This window comes from Leptonotus elevatus, chromosome 11 (assembly GCF_054856555.1).
Source record: "Leptonotus elevatus isolate MCC_2025b chromosome 11, RoL_Lele_1.0, whole genome shotgun sequence".
Taxonomy (NCBI): domain Eukaryota; kingdom Metazoa; phylum Chordata; class Actinopteri; order Syngnathiformes; family Syngnathidae; genus Leptonotus; species Leptonotus elevatus.
The window spans coordinates 5,925,121-5,941,416 of NC_141249.1; the positions used below are offsets into that span (position 1 = coordinate 5,925,121).

Below are 16,296 nucleotides of genomic sequence, written 5' to 3' on the forward strand. Positions count from 1 at the left end.
TCACTCACTCACACATTCACTCACCCACACACGTACGCATTCATGCATGACACACACATGGATGCAAAAACTTGACTGTATAGGCCCCTAAAAGGATTGTTAAATTGATAATGGGACCTTTGAAAATAATTAAGTTAAAAAAAGGACATTAAGGATTGTACCTCAGACTTATGATTCACTTGTGACTTGTGACTCGGCTCTCACAAGAAGCAATGATTAGTAAAGTCTAATCAGAAAAATGTCAATATATGAACATGGTGAGTGTGTTTGCACTTTCAGCCCATTTGTATTAGGGATGTCAATTTTTACCTCAACCATCAATCAAACTAATCATCCAATCATCAGCTTTATGTCTCTCTCAACCACTTAGAGCCCAATCTTTAAACCAAAAACTGTTATCGAATAGCTTTGCAGTTCTTCCGTAATTACCAAAAGGTAGGAACGTAATCATTGATCTTGTGGCTGTGTTTGCCCTGTAGTGTGCTTATCCAGACAAAAGAAGGATATCCAAGCATTTAGCCTTGGAATAGCGGCACAAAGACAGCTCTTGGGAACAAAGAGCTTTTTCTATGTAATAGGGTGTATTTGTCTGGGAACTCATTCTTACTCATATTACTCTCGCATGCTTTCTCACAAAGTTCATCTATGGAAAAACACGGTTGAGTGTCGCACGTCAACTATAGTGATGCAATAATGTGTCCTTCTAACAGAGGGCACGGGGTCTGTCTGTGTGCATCCAGACAGTACGAGAACAAGGGATGTTTATCTAACCTGATGGGCGGTCAAGAAGACCGTAGGCTGAAAATTTCATTACAAAGGTTCAGTCATGATTTGTCTAGGACAGGGGTCTGTCTGCAAACAGTGGCTTCAAAAGAATTAACAAATTGGATTTTTTTTTTATTGTAATTAAATATTCAAGTCAAAAATTTTAAGTTGTCAGAAAAAGAGAGACGAATGATTGATGAATAAGAGGAAAAGCAGAAAATTACCATTAAAATTGCCAAAAATGTCAGAGAATTGACTAAAAAATACAGAAAATATTTTTTTTTCAAAAAGTAACCATAAAATGTGAAAAAACTAAAGAAATCCACCAGCAAATATCTTTGGAATTGCCCCCCAAAAAAGCCATAAAATGTCCAAACAAGGCAGAGAGGCAGAAAATGACCATAATATGTCCATAAAATTGGCAAAAATGTCAGAAATTTGACAGAAAAGTCTAAAAATTTATGAAAAACAAAGTATTAAAAAAATAAACGAAAGGTAGAAGCAAATGAATGTCAAAGCATTGGATGCTAAATGTTTTTGTGTTAAAAGGAACGGTTGCTGATGAGGGGTAAGTTTAAATCCGATTACAGAAACATGAACCAAATAATTAACTGTCATTTTGAATGACTCAATTACACATTTTTTATATTTCACAATACAAAGCCACTCTACAAAGCCTTTTAGGGAAAGGGTTATGGAGAAAATGCACGGACAAGAGGTTGCTTGCTAGAGTTTTTTGCTGTTACGACAGGAAGTTCTCCCTCTGACCCCAAACAATTAGCTATGATGAAATTCAAGGAAGACATTTCGTTCCCACTTTCCGACTTTGTTAGTCAGATTTACTGGAATGACTGCAACATTAAACCTAAATTGTTGACTAATGAAATAACAAATTAGACAAATGTATTTGTATGTTTTCCTTTGTGAAGATTTTGTTCAGTTTTGATTTCCACTGTCAGAGAGATATCAATTTAACAAATATTTTTATTATTGTGGTGGCATACAGTCTCTTCCAAAGTATTAGAACGGCAAGGTCAATTCCTTTCTTCTTTTTGTATATTGAAGACATTTTCGTTTCCGATCAAAAGATGAATATGAGAAAAAAGCTCAGAACTCCAGCTTTTATTTCATGGTATTTATTTACTTTACATCTAGAGGTGTTGACTCAGGACAGGGCACCTTATTGGAACACGTGACTGATGGGTGTTGTCCAGTTGCTGAGGTGTTGCCTTTTAGATTGATTGCTTAAACATTAGATAGTGCTTGTTTTGGGCTTTGTGTTGTGCTAAGCAAACATGAAGACCACAGAGCTATCTGTGGAAGAAAAGGAAACCATTTTGAAGCTGAAAGAAGAGGGAAAATCGATTAGAGCTATTGCACAAACATTGTACAATACAACTTCAATTTCAAATGTGCTGAAAAGAAAGAAACTACTGGTGTAATGAGCAACAGACATTGAACAGGTCATCGAAGGGTTGATGACAGAAACATTGTGAGAACTGTGAAGAAATACCCAAAGACAGCAGTCAGTGAGATCACTGCTAACCTGCACAGGGCAGGGGTGACGGTATCACAATCCTCTGATTGAAGAAGACAAGACGCAAACCACCCATAAGCAAAAAAACAAAATAAAAACAAAAACAAAAACTGAAGGCCAGATTGGATTTTGCAAAGAAGTACAGATATAAGCGATGAGACCAAGATAACTTCTAACAAAGTGATGAAAAGGCCAAAGTAAGGATCTGCTTATGATCTAAAACACAAAAGCTCATCTTTAAAGCATGGTGGAGGTGCATAATGATATGGCTTGGGCTTGCTTTAATTCTGAAGTCTACAAAACCATTTTGTCTGGTAATATAAAAAAATGCATCCAAACTAATCAGAAGAAGCTTCATCTTACAACAAGACGGAACACAAGAAAGAACTTCACCAGAGGGAAAAAGTGGAAGGTCTTAGACTAGTACACCCTAAAAAAGTAACCCAATTAAGGATTAAATAAATGGACCGAGCCACTTTATGGGTCAATTTGAAAGACCCATTTCTCGACCCAAGTAGAGGATCGGTCCATTTTTGACCCATAGTTGGATTTTTTTTTGACCCAACTGTTTAGAGTGTAGGGATGTAATGATATCCAAACATCACAATACCATATCATCACGATATGTTAATTATTACAATATTGTGGAGAGGTTGACGATATAAAAAAGGTCATAATATTGTAAAAAAAAAAAAAGCTAGAACTGTACAAATGTAAATCAACCTGCCTTTTTTTAACAGATGTGCTGATTTTACAGTTGTTGTTTTTTTACAGTTGCATAAACACTAAAAACAAAATAATTCTATAATAATCAACACCTTAAACTGAAGGAGCAAAACATTGGACCAGATTTTCACCACTATAAACACAAAGCCAGCATCACACTTTTTTTTCAGAACAACACACACATTGATTTGTGAAACACTGAACACACTTTTATACATTAGACAGAGGTATGTCATAATGACACTTCCTTGCAATTCCAAAGCACTGAATGACAAATCACCACATGCATGAAGTCAGTTGATAAAACACACGCACATGAACTATTTCAGCACATGATTGCTTTATTGTAGACAAACCGATCAGGTTTGAATGCTACAAAAATGCAGCAAGTAATTTCACCCGCTTTGAACTAAAACGGAAGAAGTCAGAAGAAGAAAAAATTGTGTGAAAGGGGGAATCCGTGGAGGATGATGAGCAGGAGGAGGTTGAGAAAGAACTGAAATTTGAGGAAAACATCCTCAAAGAAGAAGATGACCATGTTTGTCAAATAAAATGCAAGCAATTCTATTTGATAATGTCATCAACCATGGATTGATGCTAAAGGAGGCCTTCCAACAAGACCATGGGTTAAAAAAAAAATCCAACGAGAATATTGCCTACAATGTTGATGAAAGTTGCTGGTCAGATCTAACTAGGCCAAGGAGTCGGCAAACCCCAGTCCTAGAGAGCTACGTGCTTTAGATGTCTCCCTCCTCCAACACAGGTGATTCAAATGAAGAATTCATCATCACACACTGGAAAATCCTGATAAGGATCCTCACCTATGTTGGAGGAGGGAGACATCTCAAACACAGGACCACGGCTCTCTGGGACCAGAGTTGCCTACCCCTGAACTCAGCGATTTATTTAATTTATTTGATTATTTTTTCTTTTTCTTTTTTTTTAACAGTAAATTTAACCTGTACTGGTAGTACAGTATTTTTATTTGTCTATTTTCTGGGCTTACAGTGTTGTTACACATTTTGTTGTGATTGTCTATCTTGACTGATTTTGGTTATATGAAGACAAATGAATCCTATTTTCAATAGTGTGTAGCATTGATGTTGTGTTTGACTAATTTAGCATATTTTGTATTTGTATTTTTTTTGTGTACTTCACTTAAAGTAACTGCTAAAAGTTGATTAAGTTAAACATTGCAGTGTGTAACTGGTTCAAACAGAGTTAAACTTTAAGACACGTGTATGTCATTTGGCAACATAAGATGGTTTATAGACATGTGTTTAGTTTTGACAAGAGTGATTAATTTTGCACAGCATGTGAGATGTTCTGCATCTCATGCGCATGGTTGTGCTAATTGTGTGGAGTGCTTTTAAAATCCGAGCCCTGTTTTGTATTTCATGCTTAAGAACGGTAATATCATGACATGACGACTACAATATTGTGGCAATTTTAATATGACGATATAACAATATTGCCGTTATCGTCACATCCCTAAAGACTAGTCAAGTCAATCACCGGACCTTAACCCAAAAGAGCATGTATTTTACCTCCTGGAGAGGACATTCAAGGGAGAAGCCCTCATAAACAAACAACAACTGAAAGAGGCAGCAGTAAAGGTCTAGGAATGCATTTCAAATGAAGACTGCAACAGTATGGTAAAGTCAATGGGTCGCAGGCTTCATATAGATTTATTTCAAGTAAGGGTTATTCCACCAAATATAATGTTATTTATTTGAAGTTAATTTAATAATGTCTGTTCCAATACTTTGCTCACTTGAAAAGTGGACAGCTTCAAACAAAAGGTGCTCTGTCCTGAGTTGTTTAACGTAAAGACTATGAAATAAAAACTGAAATTAAAAGAGCAAGGGCTAGGACTAGTCTAGATATGTTTGTTTTTTTTACTCCCTTTTGAACATGTAAACTACTTAATGATGTGCTTTGTGTTTTCTCTTCTACAATTCTTTCTGTTACTTATCTATATGTTTAACAAACAACTAAACAAACAAAGAGCAAGAACCGAAGCCGACTAAGAGGAAGCGATCTTCTAGCAACATAAAAATAGATGCACACATGAGGTGGGGTAATTAGTTTGACGGTGTAATTAGTTTTGGTGATTTGGACAAAATAAGAAATGAGAGAGAGAGAGAGGGAAAGTGAGAGAGAGATCCAAAAACGCTTTTTGTTAAACCAGCTGATTTGTTGTGTGCCAGCACTCTGAACTAGCCCACAAGGAGCACAAGCTTATTGAATGATCCCATAAGGCTGAGCAAAAATAGGAGCTGAATTCATCTTCCAAAACTACACTTAAATTAGATATCTAAAAGGAGACATTAACCTCAAATACACTTATTTACAACATCATAGTCAGAGAGAAATGTGTATAATTAACCAGAGTATGAGTACAACTGGGTTGTATTTCATATTGTTTTTGTGTCCTTCATTTAACAAGAATAGAATAGAATAGAATAGAATAGACTTGGGCAACAGCTACAGCATCATGACAACTTGCACAATATAATGTTAGCTGAGACTGTATCCGAAACTACACCTTTATAAATGTAATTAATTCTAATAATGTTCAATTTCGATTGATACTATATTAGACAGTTGGCAATCTTGATCAAAACCAAGCATAATTACCTTTTCAAAGGTAATATTTGCTACAGCACTTGTATTAGATTGTGCAAGTAACCATCATGTTGTGGCTGCTCTGTGTATCTGTCACTAATGATTGACAGACTGACAGCTTCATGAGACAGTGGTTCACGTGAAATGCAAGGAGGCCAATTACAGAGGCACAATGCTACATATGGGTAAGGCCTTACTTATTAATTTTCTGCCAAATATAAGCATCAACCTTAAAAATAAAATCCATATCAGTCAGGCCCATCTTATGAGGATTGTATACTATGGTCTCTGTTGTACAGTATTTAGATCCACTTGTGCAGAAATGGTCAAATATTTTATCAACGCTAACAATGTTGTAATCATATTTTTCAATCAATAAGTGAGCAGGGCATTCTGGACAATGAACAACTAAAATATTGTCCATTGTAAGCACCAATCAAATATAAGGAGAATAGTCCAGGCTCCAAGTGAACTTATTAATAGAAACCAGGTCACTAACATAATCAGAATTTGTGCCAAGTCATTATACATGCACATTAAGTTAAAATGAACCCAAGAGATGTGCTAATTTATGGATCATTATATTATTTGCAGCTTGCATGTTGCACAATTTCAGGAAATGCAAAGCAGTACTGGACAAGAGGTGTGACAATGATGGAGCAGTGCCTCTGTTTGTATATGTGTCTGTGAAAAAACATTGTAGCTGTTCGTGATGACATCAGTGACACCTGAGACTCAAAAGGAGCCTACTCTACTTTGGCTTACTGGCTAATTAATTACTAATTAATATACAGTAAAGTACTTTTCCATTACAGTGTGTGTTGTCGTGATCACAGTGCATCTTCCCCTAATTGCTTGCCGTTATGGAGCACTCACTTGAAAGTGTAAATGGAAATTATACATTTGCTTCTAAATACATTCTGTCATGTTTCGGTTCTGTGGGTTGGGATTTTGTTTGTTTTTTCGTGTGTGATTGTTGTCTTTTGTCTATGGTTAGTGTTTTGTGTGTTCCTAGTCTCTCCCCTTGTCGTGCTATGTCTAACCTTGTCCATCTGTGTGTTTCTTCCCTTCCCAGTGTGTGTGACCAATCAGTGCCCTCAGCCACTTGTGTTTACCCAGGTGTGTCTCATTAGTGTTGTTGTATTTAGTTTGTTGTGTTTGTCCAGTCTGTGTGGGAGCATTGTCAAAGTTATGTGTGGAAGTCGTGCGTTTCGGCTCGTCAACCCCTCGTCACAGTCAAGTTGTCCACGTCACAGTCAAGTCGTCCACGTCACAGTCAAGTCGCCCACGTTCTGCCAAGTCATGCAGTCCAATCACGGCGACCGGCCTGCTCTCGTCCAGTCCAGTCACAGCGACCGGCCTGCTCACGTCCCGTCCAGTCAGGTCCCTTCATTTTCATAAATAAACCCCTCCCGGAGACCCGGACAGGATGTAAAAAAGTGGACATGTCTGGGCAAAAGAGGACTATTGGTCATCCTAACATAGGCCCAATTCTACAACTATAGCATGGGTTAGCTAGTTAGCTATGCCTACATAATTTTTTTTTACCTACCCTGGATGCCCCAATTTACAGAATACGGAATTTGGTGCCATTATTTAAATTTTCAAGTGAGGAGTTGATGTCTCGTACAAGCTCGCCGCTTGTTCACCAGCCGAGAGGAGCCCTGGAAGCCTGTTAGCTTGCAGGCTAGCCGGCGACTAATGCCTCTTGTCGTGGCATGGAAAGTCCCATGACAACCTGGTTGGGTTAATTTTCAGCCCCTGGAGATTTTAAGCAGATATATTTCCATGGTTGAAACAATGTGTAGGAGTATATAGGGTGCGTGTCAAAAAGGCTAATGGCAAACATATACATATAAGTTTGTAGATAGATGAAATAGATTATTTTGATGAGTGGACTTTTCTATTTACAAAGTAACTTTTCCCACCATTTACACTTTTTACAGGCATGCGTGCGTGAGTGGCATGTTGCGACCATCTGTCAATAGCAGGCGTCATTAGTTCTCATCCAATTTCTATAACTTCATGGCTAGGGAAGCCAAGTTAAATTTCAGAAAGACACTCATAACTTTAACCGCAAACATACTGCACACCTAAGTCACAACGCACTCTCTTCCCATCCTACCTTATAGCGCAAGCAAAGTGCAAACAATACTGTCAAAGCAATTCCAAAATTCTCTACACCCCACCCCAGAGCCAGCAAACACAAAACATGGAATGTTACAAGACCATTGCCTGAAAAAATGGGCCAACAGTTTGAAAAGCCATTTAACATGAAATGGAAAATGAAGCTAAGACCAGCCTCAGGGTTAGTTTAGGTTTTCATAATTATTCTGTGCAGTCTCAAGCAGATGTGGAAGATATTTGGAGGTGGTTTTGGGTCAGTCCGCCAACAGCTGCGACACTCGATTTAAGCTGGATTGGGTTTGTTTTGGGCGGGGGGGGGGGGGGGGAGCAATTAAAACCAAAGCTATGTACTGCTTGTCTAAAAACAAAAAATATCTATTGGACTCTTAGCAATGAAGAAACTACAGTATTTAAAGAAAGTACACATTGCCTGTTCAAACCCAGTAAGTCATCAGTAGGTCAACTAATGGAGGCTCAAAAGCATATTAGGAAGAGAAATGGCAGCCGTTTACATTATGTTTACGTTAGTTACGCTGCAAAATCTGTCACATGAGATGTTTTACTGGTCCCATATTTGTTCAGTTCAAGTCCGGCATTTGTGCTAAAGGTACACAAGAGGAGCACTTTCTGTGACTTGCTTTTAGCTTTACACAAACATACATACCATACATGTTTCATGGCATGTGTATGTGTGTAAATAAATTGCATGTTGTCATTTAAACAAAAGCACGTGGGTCGGCTATGAAGCACAGATGAAACGTACAAGAGTGGTGATGAAGTTAGGGAGTATAAAGGGGTAAGGCTGGGCAACATTTCTTAATATTCTTGCGAGATCTCTAACAATACGATAATGATATTACAATGTTATATGTATTCAAATAAACTCAGTAAGATCATTTTTATTTGACAAACACTGCACACAAAAGCAACAAACGAGTCCAGGGTGGTTCACCACAATGTTATGGAGCAAAAATAAATAAATAAATAAATATGTCTAGGGCTCTACACTAACTTTTGCATTGGTAGATTTGGAAGATTTGGTCACACCCTTTTTTGGTGAGGTACAGCATTGACCATATTTGCTTATGTTGTCTTAATAGGTAGAGCTGTTGTTGTGTATGACGTAAGGATTGACAGTCAAGTCAGGTCAAATGACTCAAGATGTGAGATTTGGAAAACATTTTAACGTAACAAGAAGTTTGTCTGCACCAAGCAGTGGGTGATAAATCAGGTTAATTATTTTACATACTTTGAAAAGAAGACAATAAGAAAAAGACAATCGAACTTTTAATTTCTACCACCACACTAGGGGTGTGCTCAAAAAATCGATACGGCAATATATCGTTGCGGGCCTCTTTACAATACACATATTACTAAGTAAACTGTCAAGTAAACTTTACTTAATAAAAAAAAAAGTGTGCATGTGTAGGTGTCCCATGAAATCAATTATGTTTATTCATTCATTCATTTAATTATTTACTTATAAACTTAACATGGTACATGTTTCTAAATGTACCAATTTTTCTATATATTGTTTAAAAACAAAATAGAATGTGTTACATGAAGAATTTTTTTTTCCCAAAATATTTTAAATAACCACATTTGAGAGCTGTAATTTTAATACTTTTATATTTTTACCCATATTAGCCCATGCCAATTGGAGTGTTAAAATGTTGGTGTTATGTGTTTGTTGAATGATTGATTTCAACCCTCAAAGTGTATTTTTAACACTGTGTGATTTAAATGGAGATCGGTGTTGGGGTGATTTGACAGAATAGATTTATTTACACAACAAAACTGAGCTCCTTTGAATAAGATCCCTTTAAGCAGGCATTTAAACTTTAAATATCACTAAAGAATAATATTCCGACACACTAGCAGTTCTATTCTCTCTTTATCAGTCATCTGAGCTTCAATGAGACACTTGACCTGACATACGACTGTTGTGATTTTGACACTGCTGTGCCACAGGTTATTGTCTCTGCGTGGACACAAGTTGGAGCACACACATACCATTTTATTGGTGGGCTTATATGACACAGAGTTTACTTACAATCTTGGAAATTAATTATTAAATATTTTCACGTAACCTCTGCCATGTGCTCGTGTACTCCTCTTGGGAAACACTGTTGTAAGGTGACTTTGATGATGATGACGATGATGATTACGGGTACTATTATTATTATTATTATTATTATTATTATTGTTGTTGTTGTTGTTGTTGTTAATCAACTTTGATGTTATACAAGGCAAAACCATAACAACTCACTGTCCAAATAATTATGGGCCTGGGGTGGGGGGACCTATAACTGAACAGTAATTCGGGCCAGAATTCATTACTCACTTGTCAAATTTCTGAATACACTTATTTTATTATTATCAATTTCGTTGTTTCATTTATTCAACAGCATCTTATCTATTAAATTTTAAGAATTTGAAGAGCTCACATGCCTTGCTGAGCTTGGAGAACCGTGTTTTCACATGTATTATTTTGCATTCAAAAACAGCCAAAGTCACAGAGTAGCCTAATGGATGCAAATTATGAGCCAGCAGCACAAATTAGAGCTATTCTGCTATGACTGATAAGATTTTTGATGAAAGGGACAGTGAAGTGGAGCCAGAGAAGCCAGAACAACCACGACCTGTTTAAACAAAGCAAAATAAAGTTGAAAATTTGCTTTTTTCTCAAGAGTATGTGGTAATAGCTAGCTCGCTAATGCTAATCGCGATTGCTAACAGTCTAGCATAGGCTAAGTTTGTTGGTGTTTAATTAATAATGCATATGTATAAAAGATAATAAATTATGAGTACTTATATCTACTCAATTCAACTTACATCTAACTTTAGTGAATCGACCCCCCACCCCAAAACATTTTTAACAAAATTTTGAAAACGTTTTTTGGGGGGGTAGGATCATAAATTTTAAAATGATTCATAGTGACAGCACGACATACAATTGTAGTCCACATTGAATGGATTCAATAAGCAGGGAAACATCTTAAATACTGTAAGACAAGTGTACATGGCAAGAACTAGTCTCAGCACAAATTGCCTCCACTAAAGCACAAGAGACCGGAGCAAAAAGAAAGAAAGAACGCAGCCACTTTAATTTCACATTTCAGACATAAGTGAGAATATTGATGTCAAAGGTCCTAACCTGTTAGTGTGGCCATGGTTGGCGGCATGGAGTTTCCTGATGACTTCCTCGCTGAAGTCAAAATGAACCCTTCCTCTGGCACAAGGTGAACGCCGGAACATTGCCCCAACTCACACATGCACACACTACCTGGCACACACATGGAACCATAAACACGGTAGCAGGACCACGGCAAGACTACAGTAAATGTTGTGTGCACAAATGTCACACACCTCAGCAAGCTATTTATGCACACGCTCACAGTATATGCAATCATAATTGCACATATTGCCATTCATGGTGAAAATCTATTCAAACCTATTAAACAATCACACTCACCCAGTGCCTATGAAACAGACATTCAAACTACACACCATACACATGGCTGCAAAGTTGGCCAACAGATCCACCAGTAGGGAAACAAACATTCAAACATCCTAATCCACACACTTGAGGTAATTTCACACACACACAACACACAGCTCACATCACATCATGCAATTCTTGTCTGCTCTGACAATCTTTGGCAAAGACTGTAGTTCCTCCCCACAGTGTGTGTGTTTTCCCTTCAGTGCAGCCCAACAGAGTAAAGAGGCACATTCAAGATCTGGAGAGGATTCAGTGGAGTCTGGAGTCACTCGTCACTAACGGTCTCATTACCTCAAAGCGGATGTGTATTTGAGGATAACCTGAAGGAACATCTACCCACATGCGGGCTGAACACAACCTCAGTTGGCTTCAAAATAACAGTTCTTGATTTAAAACCAAGCTAGAGGTTTCAGTTCCATCTGAAAGTGTCAACCTTGTCTTGTTTGTGACAGAAGTAGGTGGCATCTGGCATGCCTGTAGGGGGTCACTGTGCCTGATGACATTTCACTTACTGTACTGTAGAACAAAAATCCTCATATATACTCATTCAGAGAGTTATTCATTTTATAATATATTTATTATTATAAAAGGGAAAACATTCCAATTCCACATAGGAAGTCCAGAGCTGAGGGCCAAGATAATTATTCCCCAAAAAACAGAAAGAAAGAAATACTCAGAAAAACAGAGGCTGGTTTTCTTTTTTGGGGGGGGTAATTTTTTGTGACCTCTGAATTCCAAGTGACTTGTTGCATACTTGCTAAGAATGGACACTTTTTCGCATACTTCCAATGTACCTTCAACTATATAACTGGCTCAGTTAAGGTAAGCATACGAACATGTCAATCGATCGGCATGATTTTAGTAAGCTAACAGTTAAGTTTCGACTGAAGCATATTGCATGCGGGAAAGTGTCCGCCATTAGTGAATCTGCAACAAGTCACTTGGAGTGCAGAGGTAAAAAAAACAAAAAAAAAATTATTTATTTTTTCCGTTTGTTTTTTAAATAACGCCCCTGCCCGTCGCACCCCACCCCTATTTTTCTGAATATATTTTTCTGTTTTTCTGAATTATTTATCCTTCTGTTTTTCCTCGTTTTTCAGAATATTTTTTTATGACAGAACAGAAAAAAAATATTCTGAAAAACTGAAAATAAAATAAAAAATACACAAAAATCAAAACTCCCCTCAAAAATTCGTTGGAAAAACAGGAGGTTTTTTTTCAAGTGAGTGCAATACGCTTACGTATGTTTATGCTTGTATTATTAATGTGTTGAGCAAGGTTCTGGGTACGGGTGGATTTAATTTTATGAAACCATGACTGTGGATGATATGATAAACAAGTTCAGCCAAGTTGTTTTAATGAGCATAAACAGTCAAATTGTTTTGTTTTGTTTATTTTTTTCTAAGAACCGATTTCTTCAAATTTTCAAGTAAATGTAATCTTTACATATGTCACTAATTAAAAATAATAAATCATGGCAGGGTATCAAGGGATCTAAGCATACGGCATCCCTGTGAAAACGGTAAAAAGATTCATTCAAATTTTCTGCATAGCTCCGACATTAGCCAAAACAGTGGCCCAACCCAATAGGATTTTAAATTGTGTTTTTAACCTACCCTAATGGGCCAGTCCGGGCCTGTCTCTGTGTATTAAAGCCCCATGTTAAGACGTGCACTTCCATTAGTGAACCATCACTTTCTTCATGCTTTTAAAACAATAATGTCTTCAAAGCCCTGTTGTCTCAAGAGATAGCTCACCTTTAAATCACAGTTCATAGAAAAGTGTGTGACTATAAAGCCTGTTGAGGCAAGCAAACCGCAATCATTCACCCAAGTATTCATTCAAAAACCACAAAGGTTGCAACAGACAACTTCAAACAAAAACAGCACAACACGCCTGTAAACATTAGAGGGCGCCATGACCATTCTCAGGTCTGCGGGGAGGACTCTGCAGACTCTGATACTTGCCAGCCACAAGATGGCAGTGACTTGCTGCATCTGATTGCAAGTTAAGGAAGCAGGCCGTGAATTTCACATTGAAAAGAAGTGGCATGCAAGATGGGCCACCAGATGGGCCACACAATCGGGAAAAAGGGACTCAAACAAAATGACAGCTATAATGGATCTGAGCCCATTATCTAATAGATGTGATATAGTGGTAGGGTCCTGGGGACACAACCTTTGTCAGACTTTTAATATGCCTCTTAAAATGTTAAATGCACAAATGTCATTACAGTCACTACTTTAACATGTGCCTCATAAAACTATATAATACTGACTTATGTACTTAAAAGTAATGAGGTCTCTTTTCTTCTTCTTTAAATCGGTAGTTTTCACATGTTCGAACTGAGAAACATATTTAGAGATTGCCATAAGTGTTAAACTGTAATAGAACCAGTCAGGGTTTGTACTAGCACCCAAAACATTTGACTTAGACCAGCCGGACCATTGGTTCAGTTGTCTGTCTTCATTGTATAATAATTAATATACTTTACCCTCTCTAGGGGTAAAATGGAGGAAAACGAATTAAATAGCATCCGCCCTGTATGCCAAATGGCCAGTCCAGCCCTGGTCCCAGTTTACTACAGGTTTGATCTGAAATTGTTTTAGTCAATATAAGGCTGCAAAATAAAAGCTACCTTTTGTATCAAGTAGTGTTTTTAATATATACTGACAAGACGGTCAGAACAGTTCATAATACCTCAAAGCCATTTGGATGTCAGCTAAAAATAGCAAGCAAAAAACAACAACAACAAACAGATAATAAGACTCAATAAGCAAGAAGGTTTTTAGCTTGGGAGCCAACACATCTGCATGTTAGGATGAGTGAATGTTAAGTATTTATCATCTTTCATGGAATATTGATACATTTGATCGATGTTTGGGATAAACTAAAACCTGAGGAACTACCATTTCTGTTAAAGCAAATTTCCAGAAAATAATTATTACTATGGACGTGACTACTTGTATACACTGTAGTGAAGTTTTACTGGAATTTGTTTGGGTAAACACTCCTAAAGAGATGGTCACCAATTTGGTCCCAACTGTTTATGATAATGTATTAACATGTACTACTTTCTGTTCCTTTGCACCTTTAATTGTGTGACAAAACAATCAGATTCTGCAAGCTCAAATTTAACTGTCTTTTGAATGACATCCAGTGACGTACAGTGAGCTCAAGGTTTGGGTAGGCAGGCAGTCGCAAATTGAGACGGACACACCAATTACAAATTTGTGTGTCGGCAATGTTCAACTGTTAGATTAAAATAGTTTTGTTTGAACATGTATTGTCTTGTAATTACCAACTAAAATGTGAAATCTTGGCAGTTTGTTTTTATGACTGCCAAACAAAACCACTTTACTCTTTCACTTCTCTCAAGCCCCAATGACCTAATGGATAAGGCACTGGCTTCCTAAGCCAGTGATTGTGGGTTCGAGTCCCATCTGGGTTGTTTTGAGACCCATCTGGGGTGTTTCTCACTTTAAGAGCGTCATACTCCATTCACCGATTCCCTGACTGCTGTGTGAGGTGGGATAGGCTGCAATGATAATGTAGTACTTACTGTCCCTTTACACCTTTAATTGGGTAACAAAGCAATCAGATTCTGCGAGCTCAAATTCAACTCTGTCTTTTCAGTCACGTGCAGTGAGCTCTTGGTTTGGGTCGGCAGGCAGTCGCAAATTGAGACGGACTAACCAATTACAAATTTGTGTGTCGGCAGGCGAGTGTACAACGTATCCTCGGGTGACCATATTTTCATCTCCAAAAAAGAGGACACCCAGCCTGACCTCGAAATACTTAATACTCAGATACAAGATGCAATACATTCAAACTATTTTAACATATACCTCCCCTATATAGATAGGAAATAAAACAAAAAAACATTACTCTCTTTTGAAGTCTTAAAGTTTTTGCTCCGCAATATTTTTTTACTTCGAGCACTTGACACTCGCTACACACGCACGCTAAAGTTCTGGACCACCGTTTCCTGCTCATAAGTGCATCACCTGGCACAGCGGTTCATACCCGATTCCCCAGCCACACGGCGGAGGTGTCCTTGAGTAAGACTCCAATTCCCTGACTGCTGTGTGAGGTGGGATAGGCTGCAAAGATAATGTACTATTTACTGTTCCTTTACACCTGACAGATTCTGTAAATCCAAATTCACAAAAACACTTTACTCTTCTACTTCTCTCAAGCCCCAGTGGCCTAATGGATAAGGCACTGGCCTCCTAAGCCAGGGATTGTGGGTTCGAGTCCCATCTGGGGTGTTTCGAGCCCCATCTGGGGTGTTTCGAGTCCCATCTGGGGTGTTTCGAGTCCCATCTGGGGTGTTTCGAGTCCCATCTGGGGTGTTTCTGCTTTTAAGTGCGTGACCCTGTTTCATACCTGATTACCGAGGCACACAGCGCAGGTGTCCTTGAGCAAGACTCCAATTCCCTGACTGCTGTGTGAAGTGGTATAGGCTGCAATGATAATGTATTAACATGTACTATTTACTGTTTCTTTACACTTGACAGATTCTGTAAGCTCAAATTCACAAAAACACTTTACTCTTCTGCTTCTCTCAAGCCCCAGTGGCCTAATGGATAAGGCACTGGCCTCCTAAGCCAGGGATTGTGGGTTCGAGTCCCATCTGGGGTGTTTCTAGTCCCATCTGGGGAGTTTCAAGTGCCATCTGAAGTGTTTCTGCTTTTAAGTTGCGTCACCTGCCACTGTGGTGACACTGGTTCATACCTGATTACCTCGGCACACGGCTAAGGTGTCCTTGAGCAAGACACCGATTCCCTGACTGCTGTGTGAGGTGGGATAGGCTGCAATGATAATGTATTGACATCTACTACTTATTTACACCTTTGACAGATTCTGTGAGTTCAAATTCACAAAACCACTTTACTCTTCTGCTCCTCTCAAGCCGCAGTGGCCTAATAGATAAGGCACTGGCCTCCTAAGCCAGGGATTGTGGGTTTGAGTCCCATCTGGGGTGTTTCGAGTCCCATCTGGGGTG

The 16,296-nt window shown here is 38.2% G+C and overlaps 1 protein-coding gene and 2 non-coding genes across 7 annotated transcripts in view; 2 read left to right on the forward strand and 1 right to left on the reverse strand.

Moving 5' to 3' along the window:
• The window catches only part of pde4ba (phosphodiesterase 4B, cAMP-specific a), a 171,418-nt gene that overhangs the window by 54,442 nt on the left and 100,680 nt on the right, over positions 1-16,296 (reverse strand). The window contains exons 1-2 of one of the 5 annotated variants that reach the window (XM_086089093.1): positions 11,259-11,447; positions 10,941-11,065 (exon numbers count right to left, since the gene is read on the reverse strand). The exons of 2 other annotated variants lie outside the window; for them this stretch is intronic. In XM_086089093.1, the coding sequence (XP_085945219.1) occupies positions 10,941-11,041 (101 nt within the window). In that variant the 5' untranslated portion in view covers positions 11,042-11,065; positions 11,259-11,447. Of the gene's footprint in view, positions 1-10,940; positions 11,448-16,296 lie in introns of those variants that run through there. 2 more of the 5 variants (XM_086089094.1, XM_086089092.1) reach the window with 2 other exon arrangements.
• Positions 15,487-15,559, forward strand: trnar-ccu (transfer RNA arginine (anticodon CCU)). Its single transcript has one exon. It is a non-coding gene; the product is annotated as a tRNA-Arg (tRNA).
• trnar-ccu (transfer RNA arginine (anticodon CCU)) lies at positions 15,860-15,932 on the forward strand. Its single transcript has one exon. It is a non-coding gene; the product is annotated as a tRNA-Arg (tRNA).